Below are 24,853 nucleotides of genomic sequence, written 5' to 3'. Positions count from 1 at the left end.
TACTAGGAATCACCAAGTGTTTACATATCAAAATTTTACCTTTAAATTATACATAAATCACCGCCATGTGTTAATTTGAACTAGCTTCCTATAATTTCTACTAAGCCTTGGAAACACAACATGCATTCCAGTATTTTTATTTCTCATTTTGGTCATGCAAAGCAACTAACTGCATCCATAAGTTGAACTTTAATGGAACAGTGAGGATTCATCTATCCGACCTTAACTTATTTGGGATTGAGGCATAGTTGTTAATTGTTGTTGTAACTATTGTTCGATCATGAGTTGAGCTATATTTTCTATTAGCCTTGGAAAAAACTTTGTGTATTCATCCAAACATCTCTAGCTAGGAACAAAACTATTAAAGCAACTAACTGCTAGATCACGAATTGAGCTTAAATGGATCAATGAGGATTCATCTAGCCAAACCCCAAATTGTTTGGGACTGAGGCGTTGTTGTAACTAACAGCTTGATCATGATGAAGTCTACTTCAAGAACATCAGTTTCAGAGCATCGGGCCGGACATCATCATCTGGGGTAAAAAGAACTGTGGGATAAGTTGGCAATCGAAGCAGAATCACCTTCTTTAAGCGAGTACTTCTCCCAAGCGTCATGAAGTTCCATGGTTTTCTCATCCACGAATGGAGGATTAGTAGGAGGAGGCAACTCTTCGTCTTTCTTGACGAACATTTGTAATGCCCTAGACACGGATGGCCTTAGTGTTGGGATCTCTTGAGTGCACAAAAGTCCGACATGTAAAACTCTCGCGACCTCATTTTTCACGTTGATTGTGTGGTAGTTATGCAACATGAGATTCGGATCGAACAGTTCCTCCACTATGCCACGTTGAAAGTTGTCCCACACCTGTTAATTTCATCCAATATTAGTTAAGACCAATGAACAAAATAGTTTTTCAAAATTGAAAATTTTGTTCAAGAAAAAAAGTGATTGATCAGAAATTACAATGGAAACTAAGCTCTTTGTGTATTCGGCATTTTTGCTCCTGTTATTTTGCCTTCCGGTAACAATTTCCAATAGAAGAACCCCAAAGCTGTAAACATCTGCTTTTTCTGTCAATTGGCCATGTGCTAAGTATTCTGGAGCCATATATCCCCTGCGTATTAAAAATGTAAATCATATTAGTCTTTGCATTTTTGTGTACTTTCATGCGACAAATTAAAAAATGAGATGAAGAAATACTAACAATGTGCCAGCAATGGCAGTGCTTATGTGACTCTTGTCTTCTTGGAATGACCTAGCCAACCCAAAATCAGCAATCTTTGCACGAAGCCTTGAGTCCAACAGGATATTGCTTGCTTTTATGTCTCTGTGAATTATTCGAGTCTTTGTGTTCTTGTGTAGGTATACCAAACCTTCCGTGGTCCCTATAATTATCTCGAATCTTTTCTCCCAGTTTAGAGCTTTACCTTTGACAGGATCTGTCAATTTTGAGATTAGAATCAAGACGCGTGACAAAGTCATTTTTGTGGTCATGTGAAATCACCATTTAGTTTTAATGCAAAGTCTCTTATCTGTCAGACCTCTCTATAATAATCATCCTCTATAACAACATTTCACGACTTCTCTGTAACAATCGTCTTCTATAACAACATTTCACTATAACGGTCAAGTTTTCTTTGGAACCAATATTCATGTTATGTTATATTGTATGTTATCTATAACAACATTTCGCTATAACAACAAAAAAATATTCAGACAAACGCCGCTTTTACGGGGAGGTTTGGCTTTAACTTGTTTCCACTTTCATTTTTAGTCGATGTGATGATGACACGAGTTCAGCTTAAATGGAATAGTGAGGATCCATATAGCCGATCCTTAACTTGTTTGGGACAGAGGCATAGTTGTTGTTGTTGCAGAGTCCGGTTACTTACCAAATATGAAGCGATCAAGACTCTGGTTAGGGAGGAACTCGTATACAAGAAGGCTTTCCGGTCCCAAACAGCTGCATCCCAATAACCTTACCAAATTTTTGTGCTCGACGCTACTGATTATGTTAACCTCGTTATAAAAATCTGCAGCTCTGTGTTTGTTGTTGATGAACAGCCTTTTGACAGCAATCTCTCTCCCATCTGCCAAAACACCCTGTAACAGATCACGCCTCAGACTACTTTTAATGCGAACACCTCTAGTATTGCATTAGTGTGATGGATGATTAACAACTTCCAACATATCAATTTGCACTACATTCAGCCATTACGTACCTTATAAACCGTGCCAAATCCACCTTGCCCGAGCTTGTTGGCCTCGTCAAATGACCCTGTGGCTTTTTCAAGTGTCGAATACTTGAAGTTCAAGCTGTTGTCATGAAGGATCTTCACTAATTTCTCGGCATCATTTGCGCCTGACAAGTTCAAAGTTTCCAGGAAAATAGACCATAACGCCTCAAGATAATTCTTGGAAACTATTTTCATTACAGTTGTGTGCAGCTAAAAAGTTTTGCTATTTTCTGCTTTTACTGAACCAGTTTTAGCGTAAAGATACAACATATGTTCATCATCGATATCCTAAATGACTTCTATAACTAATTTTGGCACAGAAGGATTTACCTTTTCTCTTCTTCTGGATTTGCTTGTTTTTCCAGACATAAATAGCAATGACAACACCTACTCCCAAAATGAGCATGGAACTTACAACGACGATGACAATGACTGCAACTTTTCCTGCAATATGATCATTTGAAATTAAAAAAGACCATTTATCAGCAAAATTACTTTTTCAGCAGTGTCATCAAAGCGAAAGCGCAAAAAAGCTCTAAGGTCCGTCGGGACTTTAAGCGCAAAGCACAAATAAAGCGTGGGCCTTAATGAACTAATGAAGAAGGCTCAAAATGGAGAAAAAATAAAAATATGTACATGTAGTTCAAGACTAATAATTATAAGCATAAATAACAAATATATGGACAAAGAAATTGATTAAAATTACGATAAAGTGAAGTATCAGTTGTTTTTAGTGTCCCCTTTCAGGATTACGCTCATTGGCAAGGAAAAGTATGCCTTAGAGCTAGAGCCTTGATGACGACAATGAAGCGTCCGTTAAGCGAGGCGAATCGCTTAACATGTTTTGCGCCTCGGTTCAGGCCTTCAGCGCGCTTTAAGCTTGCCTTTTGACAACATTGCTTTTCAGTCGATAAATAACAGGTAAACCAGGACAAAAAAGCGTAAAGGTACCTCCTGATGACGAGCCTCCATTGGTAGAAATAGCATTGAGAAAATTTGTATCGGAATACCTCATGAAGCATCCGGTGTACATCGCTCTACCTTCCGACCAAGGCAAGCATCCCAACATGGAGGCAGAAGCATTTTGCAAGCACGCTGCACAGGAATTTGAGCTCAGCGTCCTCCAACAATCAGCAAGAACGTAAGCTGTCTCGTTAGAAGGACCGGGCACTGACACTTGAGCACGCGCGTAGCCATTATTACTTGGTGCATTTGCAACTGCTTGCTGAACGGCTTGCCTAGCATTAGAAATGGCAAAATTAGCTCATGAAAATATGAACCGCCCAACCAGCCCAAGTTTGGGCTGGTAATTGACACGCCCATTTATTAGCTCAGCCCATCAAAAAATTGGGCTGATATGTAACCCAAATTGACCCGTGAGAAATCTTGTTAAAAATATTTCATAAGATTTTTTTTTTGTTTGATATGTTATAAAAAAAAATAGTTTATTAGGGACTGAAAAATATAAAAGAATAAACAAAGAAATTAAAATTTAGCAAGAGTTGGGCTTGGTTGGGTTATGACCCAGTTTTTAGCCCAACCCAATTCAATCGTCCATTTATTAACTCAATCCATTTTGACCCATCCAAATTCAGCTCAACTCGCTCATTTGACACCCTTACCTAGCATTCTGTTGGAACAACGAACCCTTTGTCGTCCTGTTTCCGCATACATGCCTGTCTTCCGGACCTAAGTACTGTTCATAGAATGTGTAATTTTCCGATCTCATAAAGCAACCATCAAGATAAATCCGCCCTGCGTTATGAGGGAAGCACTGGGGAAGAACAGTTCGCGCTTCAGCGTAACATAAGACGCAGTCGGATAACGAAAGATCGCCATAGCATTGGGCAAGTCCATAGTTAGTATCTGGTCCAGTGCCAGTAACTGCTACTCCATATCCTCTAGTTCTCATTTGTTGGCTTATAGTTTCCATAGTAGCAACAAAATTTGGAACGAAAATCGTTGTGTTATGCTCGTGTTGGTTTCCACATATGATCTGGACTGTCTGGGATCTTGGTTCAGACACTGATGTATCTGGTAGAAGTAGGAGCAACACAACGAAGAAGAGACTACAAAAAACTGAAGGGGCTGGTATCTCCATTTTGCCAAATGAACTGTACAACATAGAAAAGAATGTGAGAGGACTAATTGAAGTACTAAAAATGATAAAAGTAAGAAAGATTGAATGACTAAAAACTCTGAAAGAATATAATTTATTCATTGTGAATACAACTCTACAAATGAAAATTAATCTACAAGATGGTGATAGTTCAGGTACGAAAAGAGAACAACTGATAGTTGGGTGTGAAACTCCCAAAAAAGTGTTAGTTCAGGTGTGTTTTTTAACCATTAATTCTTTTTAAAAAAAATCATTGATATAGTATTAAATTAATTAATAAAGTTTATTAATTTTTAAATATAGACAAGTTTAATATGTTCAGTGGTTGAGCAAACTAACCGTTTTAAATATTTAGTATTTAGATCTTAATACTCATAAATATATTCAGATTCAGACGTTTTAATCTTATTTAAAAAAGGGGTCTTAGCCAACTTAATCGAATGACATAATACTTCAAGACCCCTAAATTTGGCACCATTTATTTGATGCACGGTCAAATTATTTTTGATCTTAATTATCCCCCTATAATTGACTATTCGTTAGTATTTACCCCCTATATGGAACCTATCACCCATCACAGCGTCGATGATTTTCTCTTCTGTTCATATACTTCTTACCAAATTTCAAGTAATTTTTTTTAAAAAAAAAAAAAAAAGGAGAACAAAACGGATGACTAGTAAAAAAAAGCCATTAGACACGCCATCCAGTGGTATAAATTCGTCTAAAAAAAAGTTGGATAACTTTTCTGCGCTGAAACTAAGAAATAACTTGAATCTGAGTGAAAAAGAATAAGAAAAAAAAAAAGGAACACTCACAAAATTCAATGCTCTGAACACTGAGCGCTCAGAATTCGCCGAATTTTGAGTCGCAACAAGAGATTGTCGGGCAAACTGATGGTCAACAGCTGTCAAAGTTGTAGAAACACATTGACGAGGGAGAGAGAAATGGGAGAAAATGAAGGATAAATAAGCGGATTGAGTTAAATTTAAGCGCGTCAAAATGAATTGAGACAATAAATAGGTAGATCAATAACCCACAAAAGTTACTTGGGTTGAAATGAAAAATCTTATTCTACTTTATTACTTACTGCCCAAACGAAAAATAAAAAGGAGAAGAAAAAGGATCCTCCATTCATTTTAATTAATAACATGATACAATTTGATTCGACATGAAATTTAAAAATTAGTATTTCATAAATTCGTGATTTTAAACATGTCATAATATTATGTGTAACAATAAAACTTTTGAAACTTGCGTCTTTAAACATGACATAATATTTGTGTGACTGTAAAAATTTCTTATGTCTCCTTACTAGTAAAAAAGGAGCTTTTCGACCAAGAGACATTCTGGTAGGAATTAAGGCCAACTTACATAAATAGCCATCCGCCTTACTTAACGTTCAATATACTGGTATGGATATTTCTCAGTTAATTATGTCTCTAACACGCCTTTTCACGTGTAAGCAAACATTTTTCTCGTGGTTCAAGCAAATAAATCTTTTTTTGCTATACATCTTCAACACTTATATCTGCTTTAATACCATATTAAATAGATATATCATTTAAAATTTTAATTTTAAGAAGGTATCGCTTTTATTTACACTAGTTTCTGGACACATGCATTAAATGTGCGTCCCATGTCAATTAATATATAATTTTTACGGCAGTATAGGTAATATGAAAATTACAATATAATTAGTAATGATAAATTTGAAGGGAACAATTATAAAATCAAAGTGATGAACAATTAGCTTATTCGAATGACTTTATCATTGTATATTAAGTGACTTAGATCTTAAAAATATAAAATTTGAATCCAGTAACTCAAATGATTAATTAATTTAATGGCCTCTCGAATCCATAAATTCAAATCTTAAATTTGTCACCACACAGCTTACAACTTGATTCTAGTAGATATTGTAGAGATAACAAGCGAATGATCCACTAGACGGAAGATACTTAGGGGTCGTTTGGTAGAGGTATTAGAGAAAATGATAGTGGTACTGGCTTAGGTATTATTTAATACCTTGTTTGGTAGTGTTTTCAACCTATGTATAACTAATACACGTGTGGTTATACACCCTATTCAGTATTATTCTTATACATAGTAAACCATGACATTAACCATATCAATACTATTCCCATTTTAATGTACATCCTATTAATTTGATACGACAAACCAAACAGTCGATAAAAAATAATGCTAGCATAACTAATCCCTTCATTACTGATCCCAGCATTACTGATACACCTTATTCAGTACTATTCTTGTACACCCTACCAAACAACCCCTAACAACCAAAAAAAGAGGGTAAATTGGTCCTCCTTCTTTTAAGTCAACCTTATCATAGTTAATCAATATTTTTGCAGGTAAAGTAAGGTAAGGTCTAGCCCCTATTGCTTGTACTCCTCCTTTTTAGGATTACTTTATTATTATTTAAAAGGCCGCTAGACACTCACACTTTGTCTAGTGTTAGAATTTCATAGAAAAAAAGACCACTGAACTTAGCTAGCGGTTTTCATACAACGGAGCAGCTCTCTCTCTCTCTCTCTGAGTTTTCTTCTCGGCAGTACTTGCATTGGAGCGCCGAATAATCCAAAATCTTACGGGGCAGTCCCAGTTTGACTAAAGAGTTCTATCAAAAGAAATTTTTATTTCTAGGACTTGAACGCAAAATTTCTAGCTAAAGATGAAGGGATACCTATCACCCATCAAAACGTCGATGATTTTCTACTCTGTTCATATACTTCTTACCAAATTTAAAGTAATTAAAAAAAAAACTAACAAAATGGATAACTAATAAAAAAAAAAAAGGTGCTAAACACGCCATCCAGTGGAATCTGAGTGAAAAAAGAATAAGAAAAAAAAAAGGAACACTCACAAAATTTGATCCTCTGAACACTGAGCGCTCAAAATTGCCGATTTTTGAGTCGTAACAAGCGATCGTCGCCCCAAACTGATGATCAGCTATTGTCAAAGTTGTAGAAACGGAGTGATGAGGCTGAGAGAAATGGGAGAAAATGAAGGAATAAATAAGGGGATTGAGTTAAATTTAAGCGTGTCAAAATGAACTGAGTTAATGAATGGGTATCAATTGTGGGGTCCAGACCCACAATTTTTGACTTTGCCAAAAGAAGGAAAATTTGGCACCGGCCAAATTGCAGAGTTTGTCAAAAAGTGATACCAATTCGTGGGGTCCAGACCCACAATTTTTGACTTTGCCAAAGGAAGAAAAATTTGGCACCGGCCAAATTGCAGAGTTTGTCAAAAAGAGTTGCAAAAAGGTTGAAGAATTAGCACAGGCCAATTAATGCCAAGAGAAAAAATTGCACACTCCATCCCTATAAATAGGGAGCTCTCTTTCAGTTTAAGGACACACCAAAAAAATCTCAGACAATACATCTGAGTGAGAGCAAAGTGGGGTATACCATAGACTGTGTAAGGAAATAGTCTGTGAAGAAAAATAGAGTGTGAGTGATATTGTAGTAAGGTGGAAAAAATCAAAAGAGTGTTTTTCCCTTTTGAGGGTGTAGTGGTCTTAGGAGTATTAGTACTCGTTACTACACAGTGTAAAATTCCTTGCTATAGTAATATCAGTTGCTCCTCTTGGCCGTGGTTTTTTCCTTATTCAGAAGGGTTTCCACGTAAAATCTTGGTGTCATTATTGCTGCATTTTATTCTTGCTGATTTAACCATAAGTTAATGTTCCGCGTTTATCACTAATACCGTGAATATTATTTTCGCGGGTCTATTTTATTCCCAACAAGTGGTATCAGAGCCAAGGTTCTGTCTGAGTATGCTCTGTGGTTGCAGCACATTCTGAACTTCCACATCAGAAAAGAATTACTTTGGTCTTCGAATAAAATAGTATTTGTATTTGTGATAAACGATGGAAGCCAACACTAGCAGAATGGTTACTTTGAGTGGCGTAAATTATGCCATCTGGAAGGGCAAAATGGAAGATCTGCTCTATGTCAAAAAATTTCATCAACCTGTCTTTGCCACTAAAAAGCCTGATAATAAATCAGATGAAGAGTGGAATTTGTTGCATCGGCAGGTTTGCGGCTTTATTAAACAGTGGGTTGACGATAATGTGTTGAACCATATTTCTGGGGAGACACATGCTCGGACCCTATGGGAGCACCTTGAAAGTTTGTATGCTCGGAAAACTGGTAATAACAAGATGTTTTTGATAAAGCAAATGTTGGGTTTAAAATACCACGATGGTTCCACAATGACAGATCATCTGGATATTTTTCAGGGGATCATGAACCAGTTATCTGCTATGGGCATTAATTTTGATGAAGAAATTCAAGGGTTATTTCTACTTAGTTCCCTACCAGATTCTTGGGAAATTATTAGAACTTCATTATCAAATTCTGCTCCGGATGGTGTGATCTCTATGGATCTTGCCAAGAGCAGTCTTTTAAATGAAGAGATGAGAAGAAAATCTCAAGGTTCCTCCTCATCAGATGTCTTGGTGACTGACACTAAGGGGAGAGGCAAGAATCGTGGTTCTCAAAATAGAGAACATCATAGAAGCAAATCCAGAAGCAGACCTAAAGATATTGAGTGCTATCATTGCGGGAAGAAAGGGCACACAAAGAAGTTCTGTCGGATTTTGAAAAAAGAGAATAGAAAAAAGGAGGAAAAGAAAGAAGATGGCAATCGTGTTGCCGCTGTCACGACAGAAGATCTTGTTACTGTCCTTGATGCGGATCTGATAAATATTGCTTGTGATGAATCAAGCTGGGTTGTGGACAGTGGTGCCGCGTCTCATGTGACATCAAGGAAGGAATTTTTCTCATTCAATACTCCGGGTGACTTTGGAACTTTGAGTATGGGTAATGAGACTGTATCTAGGGTGGCTGGTGTTGGAACGATTTGTTTGAAAACTAGTATTGGAACTAAACTAGTTTTAAACAATGTAAAGCATGCACTTGATGTTCGTTTGCACTTGATCTCTGTTGGTGTTTTGGATGATGAGGGATATGTCAGTACCAATGGTGCTGGAAAGTGGAAGCTTACTAAAGGTTCCATGATTGTGGCTCGTGGCGAAAAGCGTCGTGGTCTATACTGGACTACGGCCTCTACCTGTGTTGATATAGTGAATGCAATTGAGAGCAATAAATCTTCAACGTTATGGCATAAGAGGCTTAGCCACATTAGCGAGAAAGGACTAAATGTTCTGGCCAAAAAGAAATTATTGTCAAATTTCGAAAGTGCTAAATTAGAAAAGTGTGAGCACTGCTTGGCTGGAAAATAAAATAGAGTTTCTTTCAAGTCTCATCCTCCTTCAAGAAAGACAGAGTTGCTTGAGTTGGTGCATTCAGATTTATGTGGTCTAATGAAGACAAGGACTTTCGGTGGTGCACTTTACTTCGCTACCTTTATTGATGATTGCTCAAGAAAACTTTGGGTCTACGTCTTAAAGACTAAAGACCAAGTGTTGGGTGTCTTTAAGCAGTTTCAGGTTTCAGTTGAAAGAGAAACTGGAAAGAAGCTGAAATGTATTCGTACTGATAACGGTGGTGAATATTGTGGACCGTTTGACGAATACTGCAAGCAACAAGGTATCAGACACCAGAAGACTCCTCAGCTTAATGGTTTAGCAGAGAGGATGAACAGGACCTTGATGGAAAGAGTTAGATGTTTGCTTTCTGAAGCAAAGTTGCCGAATTCCTTTTGGGGTGAGGCATTGTTGACCGACGCACATGTTATTAATCTATCCCCTGCGGTTGCTTTGCAAAGTGATGTTCCAAACAGAGTTTGGTATGGCAAGGATGTTTCCTATGACCACTTGAAAGTGTTTGGTTGCAAAGCTTTTGTACATGTGCCTAAAGATGAGAGGTCAAAATTAACTGCCAAGACAAGGCAGTGCATCTTCATTGGTTATGGCCTTGATGCGTTTGGTTACAGGCTATATGATCCAATTGAGAAGAAGGTCGTAAGAAGTCGTGATGTTATCTTCGTGGAGGATCAAACCATTGAAGATATTAACAAAGCGGAGAAGATAAAATCTTCAAGTTCTGAAGGTTTAGTTAATCTTGATCAAGTTCCTCATACAAATGCTGATGAAGTTGGTGGGCTCAATGACGATGGTGATGCCTAGAATCATGTTCCAGATCAGCACGTTGATGATGATAACGATGCTACTATTGATGAAGTAAATGCTTCTACTCAAGAAGTCGTGGATGAGCCATATATTCCACTTAGAAGGTCTACTAGACAGCACGTTCCTTCTTCCCGTTATTCACCTAATGAGTATGTATTACTCACTGATGGGGGAGAACCTGAATGTTATGAGGAGGCCATGGAAGATGAGCACAAGGATCAATGGATTGAAGCCATGCAAGATGAGATGAAATCTCTGCGTGAGAACCATACTTATGAGTTGGTGAAATTGCCTAAGGGCATGAGAGCTTTGAAGAACAAGTGGGTGTTCAAAGTTAAAACCGAAGATGTTATATCCCGCATTTTGCGCATTTGGATAATTTAAGATAATTGCGGGGAGATGACAAGCAAGGCCTTATTTTTTTATTTTGTTTGGCATACAAGTTGTTATGAAAATTTTGAAGTGGGAATATTAAGAAAGGTCAAGGGCATAAAGGGAAACTCGCAATATGACTCGTGGAATTATGGAGGAAGACGAAGGGAAAATTTGGAAATTGGAAAAATTAAAATTTGTCATGAAGTACAAAAAAAAATGGGCTTATGTTTTGGGCCATGTTGGCCTTCCCACTTAGAGTGGGCTTAGCCCACTTTGGATCTTAATGGATAAATAAAAAGATGACTTAGTCATCTTATTCCCAACACCTTCTAGACATTTCAAGAAAACAAAAGAACAAGAAAAGCAAGAGAAAGCTCCAAGGCCATTTCGGCCAAGTGCAAAAACCAACAAGAAAATTGACAAAAATTCCTTCAAAAATCATTTTCTACCAAGTGGAGGGTCCTTAACAAAGTAGAGTTGTTATTGAAGCAAGAAAAACACAAATTCATAAGTTGGAAATTCAAGCAAGTTGGAGAATCAAAGAAGAAGGTAAGGGTTCATCCTTTTCTTATATGTTATGGATGTTGTGCATGTTGTAGTGTGTAAAAATGAGTGAAATTCATGAAGAACAAGAATATAGGTGTGTGGTCGTGCATGCCTATGTGTGTGTATGAATCATGTTTTAATTATTCTATCTAGTGTTTGGTTGTTATTGTTGTGGATGCTATGTTGATAATGGAAGTTGAATGATTTTGGAGAGGTTGTAGTTGTGTATGCATGATGTTAGCCGTGTAGTTGTGGTGTGGTGTGGAGGAAGATGAGTTAATTTTATTTAGTATATTGATTGTTGTTGTGTGGATTCTATATTGATAACAAAAGCCTAATGAGCTTAGTGAAGTATTAGTAGTTGGAGGCTTGTCTTGGAAGATTATGTAAATTGAATATTATGTTCTTACATGTATGGAAGGTAATGATATTAATATGGTGTTGTTGGAATGTATATTATAAGGTTGTTATTGTTTTATTGGAGTTGGAAGGTTTTGAAGGAAGTAGTAAATTGATTAAGTTGTTATAATGTATCTTGGATTGAATATGGAAATTGTTAGTATGGTTGTTGATATTATGTTGATAGTTTGACCGGGTTGAATTCCTGGATTGTTGTTGATTAAAAATTGACTGAGTTGAACTTTGGGGATGGTGTATTTACAGGGGAAGTGCTGCCGAAATTTCGGTAGCCAAGTATTATCTTAAGATTTCAATTCTAAATGCTCTAATCAAGTTTGGTAAATGTGACCAATTTGTAGATTTTGGCGGATTTGCAACTTGAATTTGGAATAGCATAAGGAGCGGAAAGAGGTATGTAAGGCTTCACCCTTCCTTCTACGGCATGTCTTAGACGTAATAGGTCGGATACGAGCCTCGGGGAAAACTCTATTCTCCGGAATCCGCACCTAAAGTTTCCCCTTTTTCATTCAGTAGAATTGAATTAGAAATTGTGTTAAAGGTTGGAAAAACTTTCTAAACATCTAGAACTTGCATAAATAGGACCCGGCTACCTTAAAACCCTCATAAGTGACGTCATGAAATGTAATGTACGCAAATTTGGTACGCCGCCTCATTTGACCCGAGGTGGGCCCCTTGTTCCCGAATTTTTCCTATTGTTCCATTTGACCTATTTTGGAGTAGAATCCAAAGGAAACTTTTGATCCTTATTCCGTTCATCAAATGACAAGTACTGTAACTATGCTAACGAGGATACTTCTATGATGACAATGATAATGATGATGTTAAGAAAGGGAATATGCCTATGATAAATATGACAAGAATGATTCCATGACTAAGAGTCTTAAGCTAAGGATTGAATATGAGTATAAAAGTATCAAACTAGTTCTTGATCGTTAATTCTATTCCTCGGTTATGACCCTATTTTTCTAAAGATTTCAAAGCATATGAATTGACGCTTATGACGCCCCTGATCTCATTCTATGTTTTCTCTAATGCTATTCTCCATTGATAGTCTCGCCTTATGATTATCGTTCCTCTAAGGTGAGACATGACGATCCCGGTCACTCCATAATGTAATCGGAGGTTACCGACCTTACGTCACTCCGATAGAGTTATAGTTTTTCTTTGGGCTCTCCTGCATGCTATGATATGATATATGTATATATATGTATATGGGGAAGATGGGAAAAAGGGCAGAGCGCTATAGTCGCTGGGATGTACACACGGTACATGCATCCGTATTTGACTTGATATCATCCCGGACGCGGGATGCCCGGACGCGGGATATATATATATATATATATATATGGTTAAATGGATCGGCTGCCGACGCCTCGGCAATATGACATGTTCTATCTTCTATATATATGAAAAGAAATGTTTTCAAAGAAAAGCTAAGCATGCATGGTATCCGCAAAAGGACACTTATATGTACAGGTTATCCTTCTACCTTATGACATGCTCTATGTTTCTTTTATGTTATTATCCTTGTCCTATATTTTCCGTATGTTATTATTCATGCCTTACATACTCGGTACATTACTCATACTGACGTCCCTTCTTGTGGACGCTGCATTTCATGCCGCGCAGGTCAGCAGGCAGACAGATTTGAATCCTAGGAGCTTCATCAGCAGTATTGTGGCAGCGCTCCAGTTGTTCCGGAGCTTCAGTTTCTTGGTACTACTTTTGGTTATATAGTCGGGCACGGCAGAACCCGGCCCTTCCTATGTATATGAGTACTATGTTTAGAGGCTCGTAGACAGATATGTACAGTTAGATGTTTTGTACTTTTGATGGTCCTCGTCGCTGTATAATGTGCTAGCAAAGTTTATTAGTCTGTGTTTATAATTATGCTATTAATGTTGATGTTAAGCAAAAAAAAAATATGGTATAGTTCATACGGCCCACTCAGTAATAGAGGTGAAACGATAGGTAAGGGGTGCTCGATACAAGTATCGGGTACTCGTCACGGCCCCTAGTTGGGTCGTGACAGAAGAACACAGCTTGAAGCCCAGATACAAAGCTAGATTGGTTGTTAAGGGATTTGGTCAAAGGAAAGGTATTGACTTTGACGAAATATTTTCTCCTGTCGTGAAAATGTCCTCCATTCGGATAGTTCTTGGTTTGACTGCTAGTCTTGATTTGGAGATTGAGCAGATGGATGTGAAGACTGCTTTTCTTCACGGTGACTTAGAAGAGGAGATTTATATGGAACAACCTGAGGGCTTCAAGGCAAAAGGCAAGAATGCTTCCAGGATTGACGAGTTGAAGAAACAGTTGAGTAAGTCTTTTGCAATGAAAGACTTGGGTCATGCTAAGCAGATTTTGGGCATAAGAATTACTCATTCAAGAGACGAAAGGAAGCTTTATTTGTCACAGAAAAAGTACATATAACGTGTACTAGAGCGCTTCAATATGGAGAGTGCTAAGTGGGTTAGCACACCTCTTCCTGGTCATTTGAAATTGAGCAAAAAGATGTGTCCTACAACAAAGGAGGAAAAAGAGAGAATGGCCAAGATTCCTTATTCCTCTGCCGTCGGAAGTTTGATGTATGCAATGGTATGCACTCGACCAAATATTGCTCATACAATCGGTGTTGTTAGCAGATTTCTCGAAAATCCAGGGAAAGAGCATTGGGAAGCTGTGAAGTGGATACTCAGGTATCTAAGAGGAAGCTCAGATGAATGCTTGTGTTTTGGAGGATCAAATCCAATCTTGAAGGGCTATACAGATTCTGATATGGCAGGTGACCTCGATAATAGAAAATCCACTACTGGATATTTGTTTACTTTTTCAGAGGGAGCTATATCATGGCAATCGAAGTTACAGAAGTGTGTCGCACTGTCTACAACTGAAGCAGAGTATATTGCGGCTATTGAAGCTGGCAAAGAGATGATATGGCTCAAGAGATTTCTTCAAGAACTTGGATTGCAGCAAATGGAGTATGTTGTCTATTGTGACAGTCGGAGTGCAATAGACTTGAGCAAGAACTCCATGTACCATGCGAGAACAAAACACATCGACATCAGATATCATTGGATTCGTGATCACGTAGAGAACGAATTGTTCCAGGTCAAGAAGATTCACACGAGTGAAAACCCTGCAGATATGCTGACCAAGGTGGTATCGAGAGATAAGTTCGAACTTTGCAAAGAACTTGTCGGAATGCACTCAAACTAGAAGCAAGTGTACCCTCCTTCAGGTGAATGGGTCTGGAGGGGGAGATTTGTGGGGTCCAGACCCACAATTTTTGACTTTGCCAAAAGAAGGAAAATTTGGCACCGGCCAAATTGCAGAGTTTGTCAAAAAGTGATACCAATTCGTGGGGTCCAGACCCACAATTTTTGACTTTGCCAAAGGAAGAAAAATTTGGCACCGGCCAAATTGCAGAGTTTGTCAAAAAGAGTTGCAAAAAGGTTGAAGAATTGGCACAGGCCAATTAATGCCAAGAGGAAAAATTGCACACTCTATCCCTATAAATAGGGAGCTCTCTTTCAGTTTAAGGACACACCAAAAAAATCTCAGACAATACATCTGAGTGAGAGAAAAGTGAGGTATACCATAGACTATGTAAGGAAATAGTCTGTGAAGAAAAATAGAGTGTGAGTGATATTGTAGTAAGGTGGAAAAAATCAAAAGAGTGTTTTTCCCTTTTGAAGGTGTATTGGTCTTAGGAGTATTAGTACTCGTTACTACACAGTGTAAAATTCCTTGCTATAGTAATATCAGCTGCTCCTCTTGGCCGTGGTTTTTCCCTTATTCAGAAGGGTTTCCACGTAAAATCTTGGTGTCATTATTGCTGCATTTTATTCTTGCTGATTTAACCATAAGTTAGTGTTCTGCGTTTATCACTAATACCGTGAATATTATTTTTGCGGGTCTATTTTATTCCCAACATCAATAAGCCACACAAAAGTTACTTAGGTTCAATTAATATATACTTTTTATGATGGTATAGGTAATATGAAAATTACAACATAATCAGTAATGATAAATTTGAAGGGAATAGTTATGAAATCAAATTGATGAACAATTAGCTTATTTGAATGGCTTTATTACTGTATATTAAGAAACTAAGATCTTAAAAATATTAAATTCCGAATCCAATAACTCAAATGATCAATTAATTTCAATGGCATCTCGATTCTAGTAGATATTGTAGAAATAACAGGGAAATGATCCACTAGACGGAAGACACTAAGGGGTCGGTTGAGGTATTAGAGAAAATGATACAGGTATTATCTTAGGTATTATTTAATCCCTTGAATCTCAGTGAAAAAAAATAACAAAAAAAAGGAACACTCACAAAGTTTGATCCTCTAAGCGCTACGTGCTCAAAATTTGCCGAATTTTGAGTCACAACAAGAGATGGTCGGGCAAACTGATGATCAATTGCTGTCAAAATTGTAGAAACAGAGTGATGAGGCATAGAGATATGGGAGAAAATGAAGGAATAAAAAAGAAGTAAATGTATTTGATAAATGACTGAAACTGGAAATGATAAGAATGATTATATAAATAAGTTTGTTAGAGAGAAGTCAACAAGAGGAAAGAAGTGGATGAAGGATTTGTTGAAAAGATTATTTGTGTGAATTTTACAGAAGATATTGTGTAAAATTATTCTTAAATGGCTTAATGAGCTATTTTGGTAATGGTTGTTATACCCTATTTTAACCGGAGTCAAAATAGTTTACAACATCCCGGTAATTCCGGGGTTAATTAAAGTTATGGGGTCGCCACCTAATTATTTATGGTGAATTAGGACACCTAAAGTTAATTAAAGTTATTTTCTAAAGTTAACTCCGTTTTAAGGTCTACGAAACTTAAGGTTCTAGGTAAGGGTTCAATTAGTCTAAAGGGAAGGTGTTAGGCATCCTTTAAGACCCATTAATAATAGTTAACCGACCGGACTTACAATTAATTAGGCTAAGTATAAATATATTATTGTAGAAAAGAAAATAGCTTTGTAAGTATTATCAGGATTTCAAAATGGAAAATATAAGGCTACTATTTAAATTAGAATAGGATAGTAGTTTATAGAGAAAAAAAAATTTAGCCATATTTAAAAAATGTGCTGGATTAATCAATACCTTAATAGGAATTCAATGACGATTATTAACTCATCTTTTAACTGCTTAGCTTGTTAAGTAACAAATAATATCAAGAAGGCAATAAACAAATTAATTTCCTATTATTATTATGTGAAAAGTTATCTAAAAATATAACTACCTCTTTTATGAAAATTGGGCCTTGTTTGGGAAAATAAAGATATGCATTTAAGCTTGGAAAAAGATTCATCACTATTAGAAATGGTCATTTATTGCCTTTAAATAGAATTAACCATAAAACTAAAAAGGGTTTATAAAATAATGCTAGGACTCTAATTTGAGGCATGTGAATGGTTTTGAAATCGGACTCAATTCTTAGCAAGCATCGATTGGTTTAATTCTACATCTAAAAGTTAGACGCATGCTAATCCTAAACCCATTATATCATATACCAAGAATATCAAACACGCACCAACAGAAATCATTCAAAACACACATTCAAACAAAATAATAAACGGCGTAAAGAGTTGAAAAAAAAATTAAAAAAAAAAAAAAGAGAAAAGGGAATCGCCATGGGCGAGCCTCAAGCGAATTTCATTGTTTTCTTGCTGTGGGATGAAATTAAGGAATAAGGAACGTGTCGACTCCATGCACGGGTAATGTATTAATGTCGAGTCTCAATTTGAAACTCCGTTTTGAGTGAGTCCCAAATTAAGACTCCATTTGCTCCAATGTGTACATGTAAAAGGAAAATATAATAAGGATTAGAGTCGTACGTAACTATTAAATAAGGTAAAAAAATATATGTAAATCTTGAAAATCAGTCGGACACCTAATTTTATGTTAAAGTTTAAAATATGAAGATCCACTAGCATTTTGCTTTGTAAAAGACTTAGTGTGTTGCCGGCAAAACCTGAACTCAGTTATTAAAGATAGGTCGTCAACAAACCAAACATAAAGATAAATGTAGTGCTAGACATTTCAGATAGGGGTGTTCATGGTTCGGTTTGGGTCGGTTATTGGTTAAAACCATAACCAAACCAATTTAGTCGGTTTTTAAATGTCTAAAACCATAACCAAACCAAGTAAAATAATAACCACCTGTTTGGTTATTGTCGGTTTGGTTCGGTTTGGTTCGGTTTTTCGATTTATGACTAGCCATGACAATTCAAATATTCTCTCTCTACATTCTTCAAATTTCTTATGAAGCTCTTTTTTCCTCACGGCCCACAAGGGCGAACTTTGCTGCATATTGAGGGAAAGACATGCTGATGGCAAATCAGGTGGACCAAACTTGCAACGCAGTTTAGATTCAAAAGAACAAGTCAAACAGTGGTTCCAAAATACAAACAACCCTTATGCTTACGACTTATTAGAGTTGGGTTTGGATTGTTGGTCATATTCTTTTAAGACATGGGCCTTAAAAATAAGTAGACCAAAATTAAATCAATAATTAAAAGGTATAAAATATCTTTAATTATTTATGAAAAGCTAATATTATACATATAAATAATTATAAATTTTATGTATATAATTATCGGTTTGGTTCGGTTATTTATTCGGTTATTTTTTACTATAACCATAACCAAACCAAATATTATCGGTTTTTCAAATTTAAAACCAAACCAAACCAAATGTCGGTTTTTTTATTCGGTTTGGTTTTGATTTTAACCAAAACTGTGAACAGCCCTAATTTCAGATACTAAAAAGTTCACACTATTCGTATATATGCTTCATCGGTATTACACCGGTTAATGTTTTAACTACTCTTCTTAATTAATACTCCAAGTAGCAAATATTTTCTTTTGTGTGCTTTTCGGTAAAATGACATTTCATTTGCATGACAGCTAGCTATGAGAATAATTGTTTGGTTCTCTGAACATTTTGTGGTGCTAAGACTTGGAACTGTGGATTTCAATTTCTGCTTTCATATTTGTTTCTTGTGCAGGTACAAGGAATCTCATATATTGTCATGTCCTATAACTATGTAGCATAGTGTGATGACCCGCCACGTCATCATGCCACCTAGGCACCACGTGGAACTATTTTTGCCATGTAGGAAGCTTATGTGGATGCTTACATGGAGAGGAGGCTAGCTTATGTGAGAAAGTTCTAGAGAAATATGGAGATTTCTCATGGAAGACCTTAGAACCTTATGGAATTGCATGGAAAGTCCTTAGAATAATCTAGTTGTGTAGAGATTTCTAGAATAGGGGCTTATTTGTAAATATGTAGGGACTTGTATAATAATTATTATTTACATACTATTCCCTAGATGAGTAGTATAAATAGGAGGGTCATTCATTTGTAAACCATCAAGCAAAATCAATTAACTCTTCTCTAATAAAAAGCTTCCTTCTAGCAAATTTCTCTTGTCTTTCTCAATTACTATTCCCTTAGCGATCTTGAGTATAGTAAACTAGGCTGACTTGGCATAGCAAGATCGTGAGCAAGTTGTGCAAGAACGTGAGTGAGTTGTCAAGTGCCGCACGTGCGCTTAGTTGAAGATTAAGGACGTGACAACGTGGTATCAGAGCGAAGGTTACGACTAAGGGAATGACAAACGACGGAGAAATCAACGCTGCTAAAACCCAAGCCAACGTCATCCAGGATGCTGCTGGCAAGAAAGGCCATAACAAAAAGAGGATTGTCGCCAACCAGAGCCAAGAGGTGCCACCAGAAGTTGTGTCAAATGAAGGGCTTACATCCCAAGAACCATCTACCACTAAGGCGAGCGAGGATGACGTGGAGGTCCTGTCCGAGGACGCTTCGCTCGGTAAAGAGTGGGTTATGAAGGTTAATGTGGGGATGGACGCCATCGACATATTTAGCCAACGTTTGGGAAAGGTGGAGGGCACTCTTAGCATTCTTGAAGGGCATACTCTTGAAGAAATTGAAAGCATCCGAAATGAGTTGGAGGGGCGTATGCAGGCTGAGATTGAGGTAAAGCAAACCATCACTGCCTTAAAGTGCAGACTCATGGAGGCGTTGAGTACTATCGATGTCATGAAGGCAAAGATAGTGGCACTCGAAGAGCAGGTCAATGTTGGCGTGACCGAGGCAGCCAACAATGTTGTTGTGACGAGGGAAGCTAAGATCGAGGTTCCTAAGCCACCACTGTTCAAAGGGGTTCGTGATGCACAAGAGGTGGAGAACTTTCTTTGGCCCTTGGAGAACTATTTCAAGCATGGCAAAGTAAGGGACGATGAGGCCAAGATCAACACCACTGTGTTGTACCTAACAGAGACTGCCATGCTATGGTGGAGAAGAAAGGTCGCTGATACTGACAGAGGTCTATGCACAATCAACACGTGGGATCAGTTCAAGAATGAGTTCAAGCGACAGTTCTACCCAAATAATGTCTTGTACAAGGCAAGGCGCAAACTTAGAGAGTTGAAGCAGACAGGGAGCATCCGCGACTATATCAAGGAGTTCACCACCCTTATGCTTCAAATTCCCAACCTCACTAGCGATGACTTGTTGTTTCACTTTATAGACGGGTTACAAAATTGGGCTAAGCAGGAGTTGCAACGCCGTCAAGTCGCAGACATAGACCAAGCCATAGTGGAGGCCGAGTCTTTGATGGACTTCAGGCATGACAAGCACGGCAAAGGCCAAGACAATGAGTCAAGGGGTAGCGATGCCAAAGATGGGGGAGACCGTGGCCAGAGCAAGGAGTCGCAACAACAATACTCCAAGACTCAAAATGCAAATAAGTTCGACGGCAAGAAGTCAGGTGATCGTCAGGGCTATGCTGAAAAGAAGGCGCAGAACGAGAAAAAGGGATGCTACTTATGCGGAGGGCCGCACAGCTTCAAAAGTTGCCCTGACCTGAAGAGCATAAGAGCTATGGTACGTGCAAGTCACGAGCAGACGCAAACACAGAGTACGGGAATCGCACAGTTGGGGACGATTAGACTATGTGGCGCTGTCGCGAAGCAAGATAGTCAAACCAATGATAATAAAAACCAGTATGTGGATCTCACCATCAATAACAAGCCCGCTCGTGCACTGGTAGACACTGGAGCGACTCATAATTTTATGACCGAGGCCGCAGCAAAGAGACTAGAGTTGAAGCTCACTCCAATTAACGCTCTCGTCAAGACCGTGAATGCTAAGCCAGAAAATGCTCGTGGTGTAGCTAATGGCGTTAGTGTCAAATTGGGTGATTGGAAAGGTATGACAAATTTTACCGCCACTACTATGGATATTTTTGACATTATTTTGGGGCAAGAATTCTTTACACATTACCATGCGATGATCGATCCCTACCTCCAACGTCTCTTGGTCATGGAGCGAGAAGGCGCTTGCATGGTGCCTACAGTGACTATGTCGCATGAACAGGGCCATGCACAACTTTCAGCTTTGCAGCTTGTCGAGGGGCTCAAGAAAGAGGAGCCAACATTCATGACAACCATTACAAGTTTGGAGGAAGATAATTTGCTCGAAGAAAACAAAAATGGTATTTCCAAAGAGCTACCTAAACGCTTGCCTCTTAGGCTTGAGCAGGATCACAAGATTGAGTTGGAGCATGAACAGGAAAAGGGTCAAGTCATGCACCGATTACCGTCACCACCTCACACGATAGGGAGATTGAAGCTATCATTGACTACCAGGCTAGGCAGAAACAAGGGCAAGAAGCCACTACCATTATTCACATGCATTGGAAAGGGCAATTACCGGAAGAGGTCACATGTGAACGATACGAAGACTTGTGGCAATTTAAAACAAGAGTCAAAAGTTTGAGCAGCAGCAGTGCGCCGTGGTCGTCGCAACATCAGGTGGGGGAGAGTGTGATGACCCGCCACGTCATCATGCCACCTAGGCGCCACGTGGAACTATTTTTGCCATGCAGGAAGCTTATGTGGATGCTTACATGGAGAGGAGGCTAGCTTTTGTGAGAAGGTTCTAGAGAAATATGGAGATTTCTCATGGAAGACCTTAGAACCTTATGGAATTGCATGGAAAGTCCTTAGAATAATCTAGTTGTGTAGAGATTTCTAGAATAGGGGCTTATTTGTAAATATGTAGGGACTTGTATAATAATTATTATTTACATACTAGTCTCTAGATGAGTAGTATAAATAGGAGGGTCATTCATTTGTAAACCATCAAGCAAAATCAATTAACTCTTCTCTAATAAAAAGCTTCCTTCTAGCAAATTTCTCTTGTCTTTCTCAATTACTATTCCCTTAGCGATCTTGAGTATAGTAAACTAGGCTGACTTGGCATAGCAAGATCGTGAGCAAGTTGTGCAAGAACGTAAGCGAGTTTTCAAGTGCCGCACATGCGCTTAGTTGAAGACTAAGGACGTGACAATAGTCACTCATAAAACAAAAAGGAAGCTAATATTGGGTGAGTTGTCAGCACTACACAGAAGTTTGACCCAATTCCATTTTATAAGCCTTTTCCTTTCTTTTCTCTCTTTCTCGATGGACACATGATAGAGAATCCTTTGTACAACAACCACAAGTTCAAACTAGATGACAACACAATGACTTATACTTAATATTTACCGAAATATACTTAAATATAATTTCAAACAGATTTACATATGACATGTAACAGAAAACATATCAATTTAACCAGAGCAGAATCGTAGTCATGCTTTTAAATGTACGTTATCCAAATGCACTAAACAAAATCCTCAATGTGGATCTTTTAAATCAACAGAGACACTTAACACGGATCAAATAAATGAACTAAAATAGAGTCGGATTTACCTCTTGTGGGTGCAGTGAACAAGGGCTTTGAGGTCTCAGATCTACTCCTTTGTGAGTAAGATTGAGTTGGACAGAGAGAAAGAATAATGAAAATGCTAAAATTTCTTTGAGAGATAATAAAAAATATAAATATTTTAGATGAGAGAGTTTTTTTTTTTTTTAATAGTTCCAGCTTCCCTCTTTTTTTTTTCTCCCCTTTAGCCGAGGACATAAGATAGTATTTATAGGTAAAAGTCTAGGTTTCCGTTTGAATTCGAGATTTTTGGCTCCGACAAAAGTTCAAGGAGCCGTTTGAATTCAAAAATCGAATCTTTAAAGTTGATTTTTTTCAAGAAAATTTGGAAAGTATTTTGGCCATTTGTTGACCAGATCGTGTGTAAAAGACAAGGCAAAATCTGTCATGGTTGAAAATAAAATGGGTTTCTTGTTTGGAAGAGGAAAGAGGAGAGAGAGAAAGAAAGTGACTCATGCCCTTTTTTTTTTTTTTTGGGTAGATAGCATTATGAAGAATTCTCTCCTTGTAAAATAATATTTTGACGAAATAAAAATTATAACACGTCGTTTTAAAATATGAGCTTCAAAATGAGTCCAATATTGATATAATTCCGAGCAATATTTAAAAATATATAAAAAAAATGCGGTCAAAATGAGCCGTAATTCATACATCATTTTAATTAATAATTTTTTCGAGTTAGACGGGGCGGGATACGTATCTTCTTTTCAAATCACATTTGTAAAAGTAAATAACTCGTGATTTCTTGTAATTGTTAATTTTTTTTAATGAAAAATAATGATTAAACATCAATTTTTGCAATTTTCTCATGATTTTTAATTTTTTTAAGGGCATCCTACTCCGTCTTGGACTCGAAAAATTTAAAAATTAAAAAACGCGGTTTATGAGGTAAAAATTGGGTGTCAACAATGGCGATGGTATAAATGAGTCAAACTATTGATGAGTGGCATAAATGAGCTATTTGCAATTGTTCAATGGCATATTTGAGCCTTTTCCGTTATATTAATAAGTTTGTGAGAGAGAAATCAACAAGAGGGAAATAAGTGGATTTGTTGGAAAGATTATTAGTGTGATTTTTTTTTTTCAAAATATAGACTTAAAAAACAGTAACAGCTATGAAAGACTTTGAAAGGATGGGCCTCTTTTAACCTTAACTTGTCAAATGAACGGGATGGATTGAATTTAAATTGGTTAAACTGATCCGCGTTAATAAATATGCGGATCAATAATCCACCCAAAAGTCACTTCAGTTGGAATGTGAAATTTTATTCTACTTTATTACTTACTACCCAAAACAACAACAAAAAAGAGAAGAAAAGGGATCCTCCATTCATTTTAATTAACAAAATGATACACTTTGACTCAGAGATAAAATTTAAAAATGAGTATTTTTTATATTTGTGATTTTAAACATGTCATAATATCTTGTGTGACAATAAAACTTTTGAAACTTGTGTCTTCAAACATGACATAATATTTGTGTGACTATAATAAAACTTTTGAAACTTTTGTCTTCAAACATGGCATAATATTTGTGTGACTATAAAAAAATTTATGTCTCCTTACTAGTCAAAAAGGAGCTCTTCCATTAAGAATGCATTCTGCTGGTAGGAACTAAGGCCGACTATTACATAAATTGCCGTCTGTCTTACCTAAACGTTCAATATATTAGTATGGATATTTGTCAATTAATTATGTCTCTAACACGCCTTTCACGTGTAAGTAAACATTTTTCTCGTGGTTCAAGCAAAGAAAAATCTCTTTTTGTCATACAACTTCAAGACTTATACCTGCTTTAATAACATATTAAATATGTCTATCATTCATTCAAAAATTTGACTTAAAGAAGGTACCATTTTTATTTACACTACTTTCTGGATACGTGCATCTCATGTCAATTAATATATTCTAAGAAGTTAGTTCCTATGTTTTCCAGATTACAAAATAATGTTTATCAAGTTATTTATCTGTAATTACCTTTTTTCCCCTGCAAAGAGTGCATCTCTATTTGTATTCTTTAACATCCGCAAGGAAGCAAGAAGCTTCAAAGTTTTCTTCGCTTGAACCACAAGAAAAACATTCATTCACTTACATGTGAAAGGCGTGTTAGAGACATAATTAATTGAAAAATATCCATACTAGTATATTGAACGTTTAGATAAGACGGACGACAATTTATGTAATAGTCGGCCTTGGTTCCTACCTGAATGCATTCTT

General features: G+C 37.1%; 1 protein-coding gene across 3 annotated transcripts; it reads right to left on the bottom strand.

Annotated features, from left to right (window-relative positions):
• On the bottom strand, positions 1-23,181 carry LOC132625630 (cysteine-rich receptor-like protein kinase 2). Of its 3 annotated transcripts, XM_060340256.1 has the most exons (11): positions 22,624-23,181; positions 16,159-16,247; positions 5,173-5,261; positions 3,861-4,352; positions 3,190-3,476; positions 2,569-2,682; positions 2,224-2,363; positions 1,894-2,104; positions 1,206-1,440; positions 965-1,115; positions 1-865 (listed from the first exon to the last, which is right to left on the bottom strand). In XM_060340256.1, exons 4-11 carry the CDS (start codon positions 4,337-4,339, stop codon positions 530-532), a joined length of 1,953 nt encoding a protein of 650 aa, XP_060196239.1. In that variant the 5' UTR covers positions 4,340-4,352; positions 5,173-5,261; positions 16,159-16,247; positions 22,624-23,181; the 3' UTR covers positions 1-529. The 3 variants fall into 3 exon arrangements, with proteins under 3 accessions (XP_060196239.1, XP_060196244.1, XP_060196249.1); XM_060340261.1 differs by lacking the exon at positions 16,159-16,247; XM_060340266.1 differs by lacking the exons at positions 5,173-5,261; positions 16,159-16,247.
• Positions 23,182-24,853: the final 1,672 nt, after the last annotated feature.

Source organism: Lycium barbarum, chromosome 2, assembly GCF_019175385.1.
Source record: "Lycium barbarum isolate Lr01 chromosome 2, ASM1917538v2, whole genome shotgun sequence".
NCBI lineage: Eukaryota > Viridiplantae > Streptophyta > Magnoliopsida > Solanales > Solanaceae > Lycium > Lycium barbarum.
Note: the sequence above shows the minus strand (reverse complement) of the source record. Positions and strands in the feature narration are given on the sequence as shown.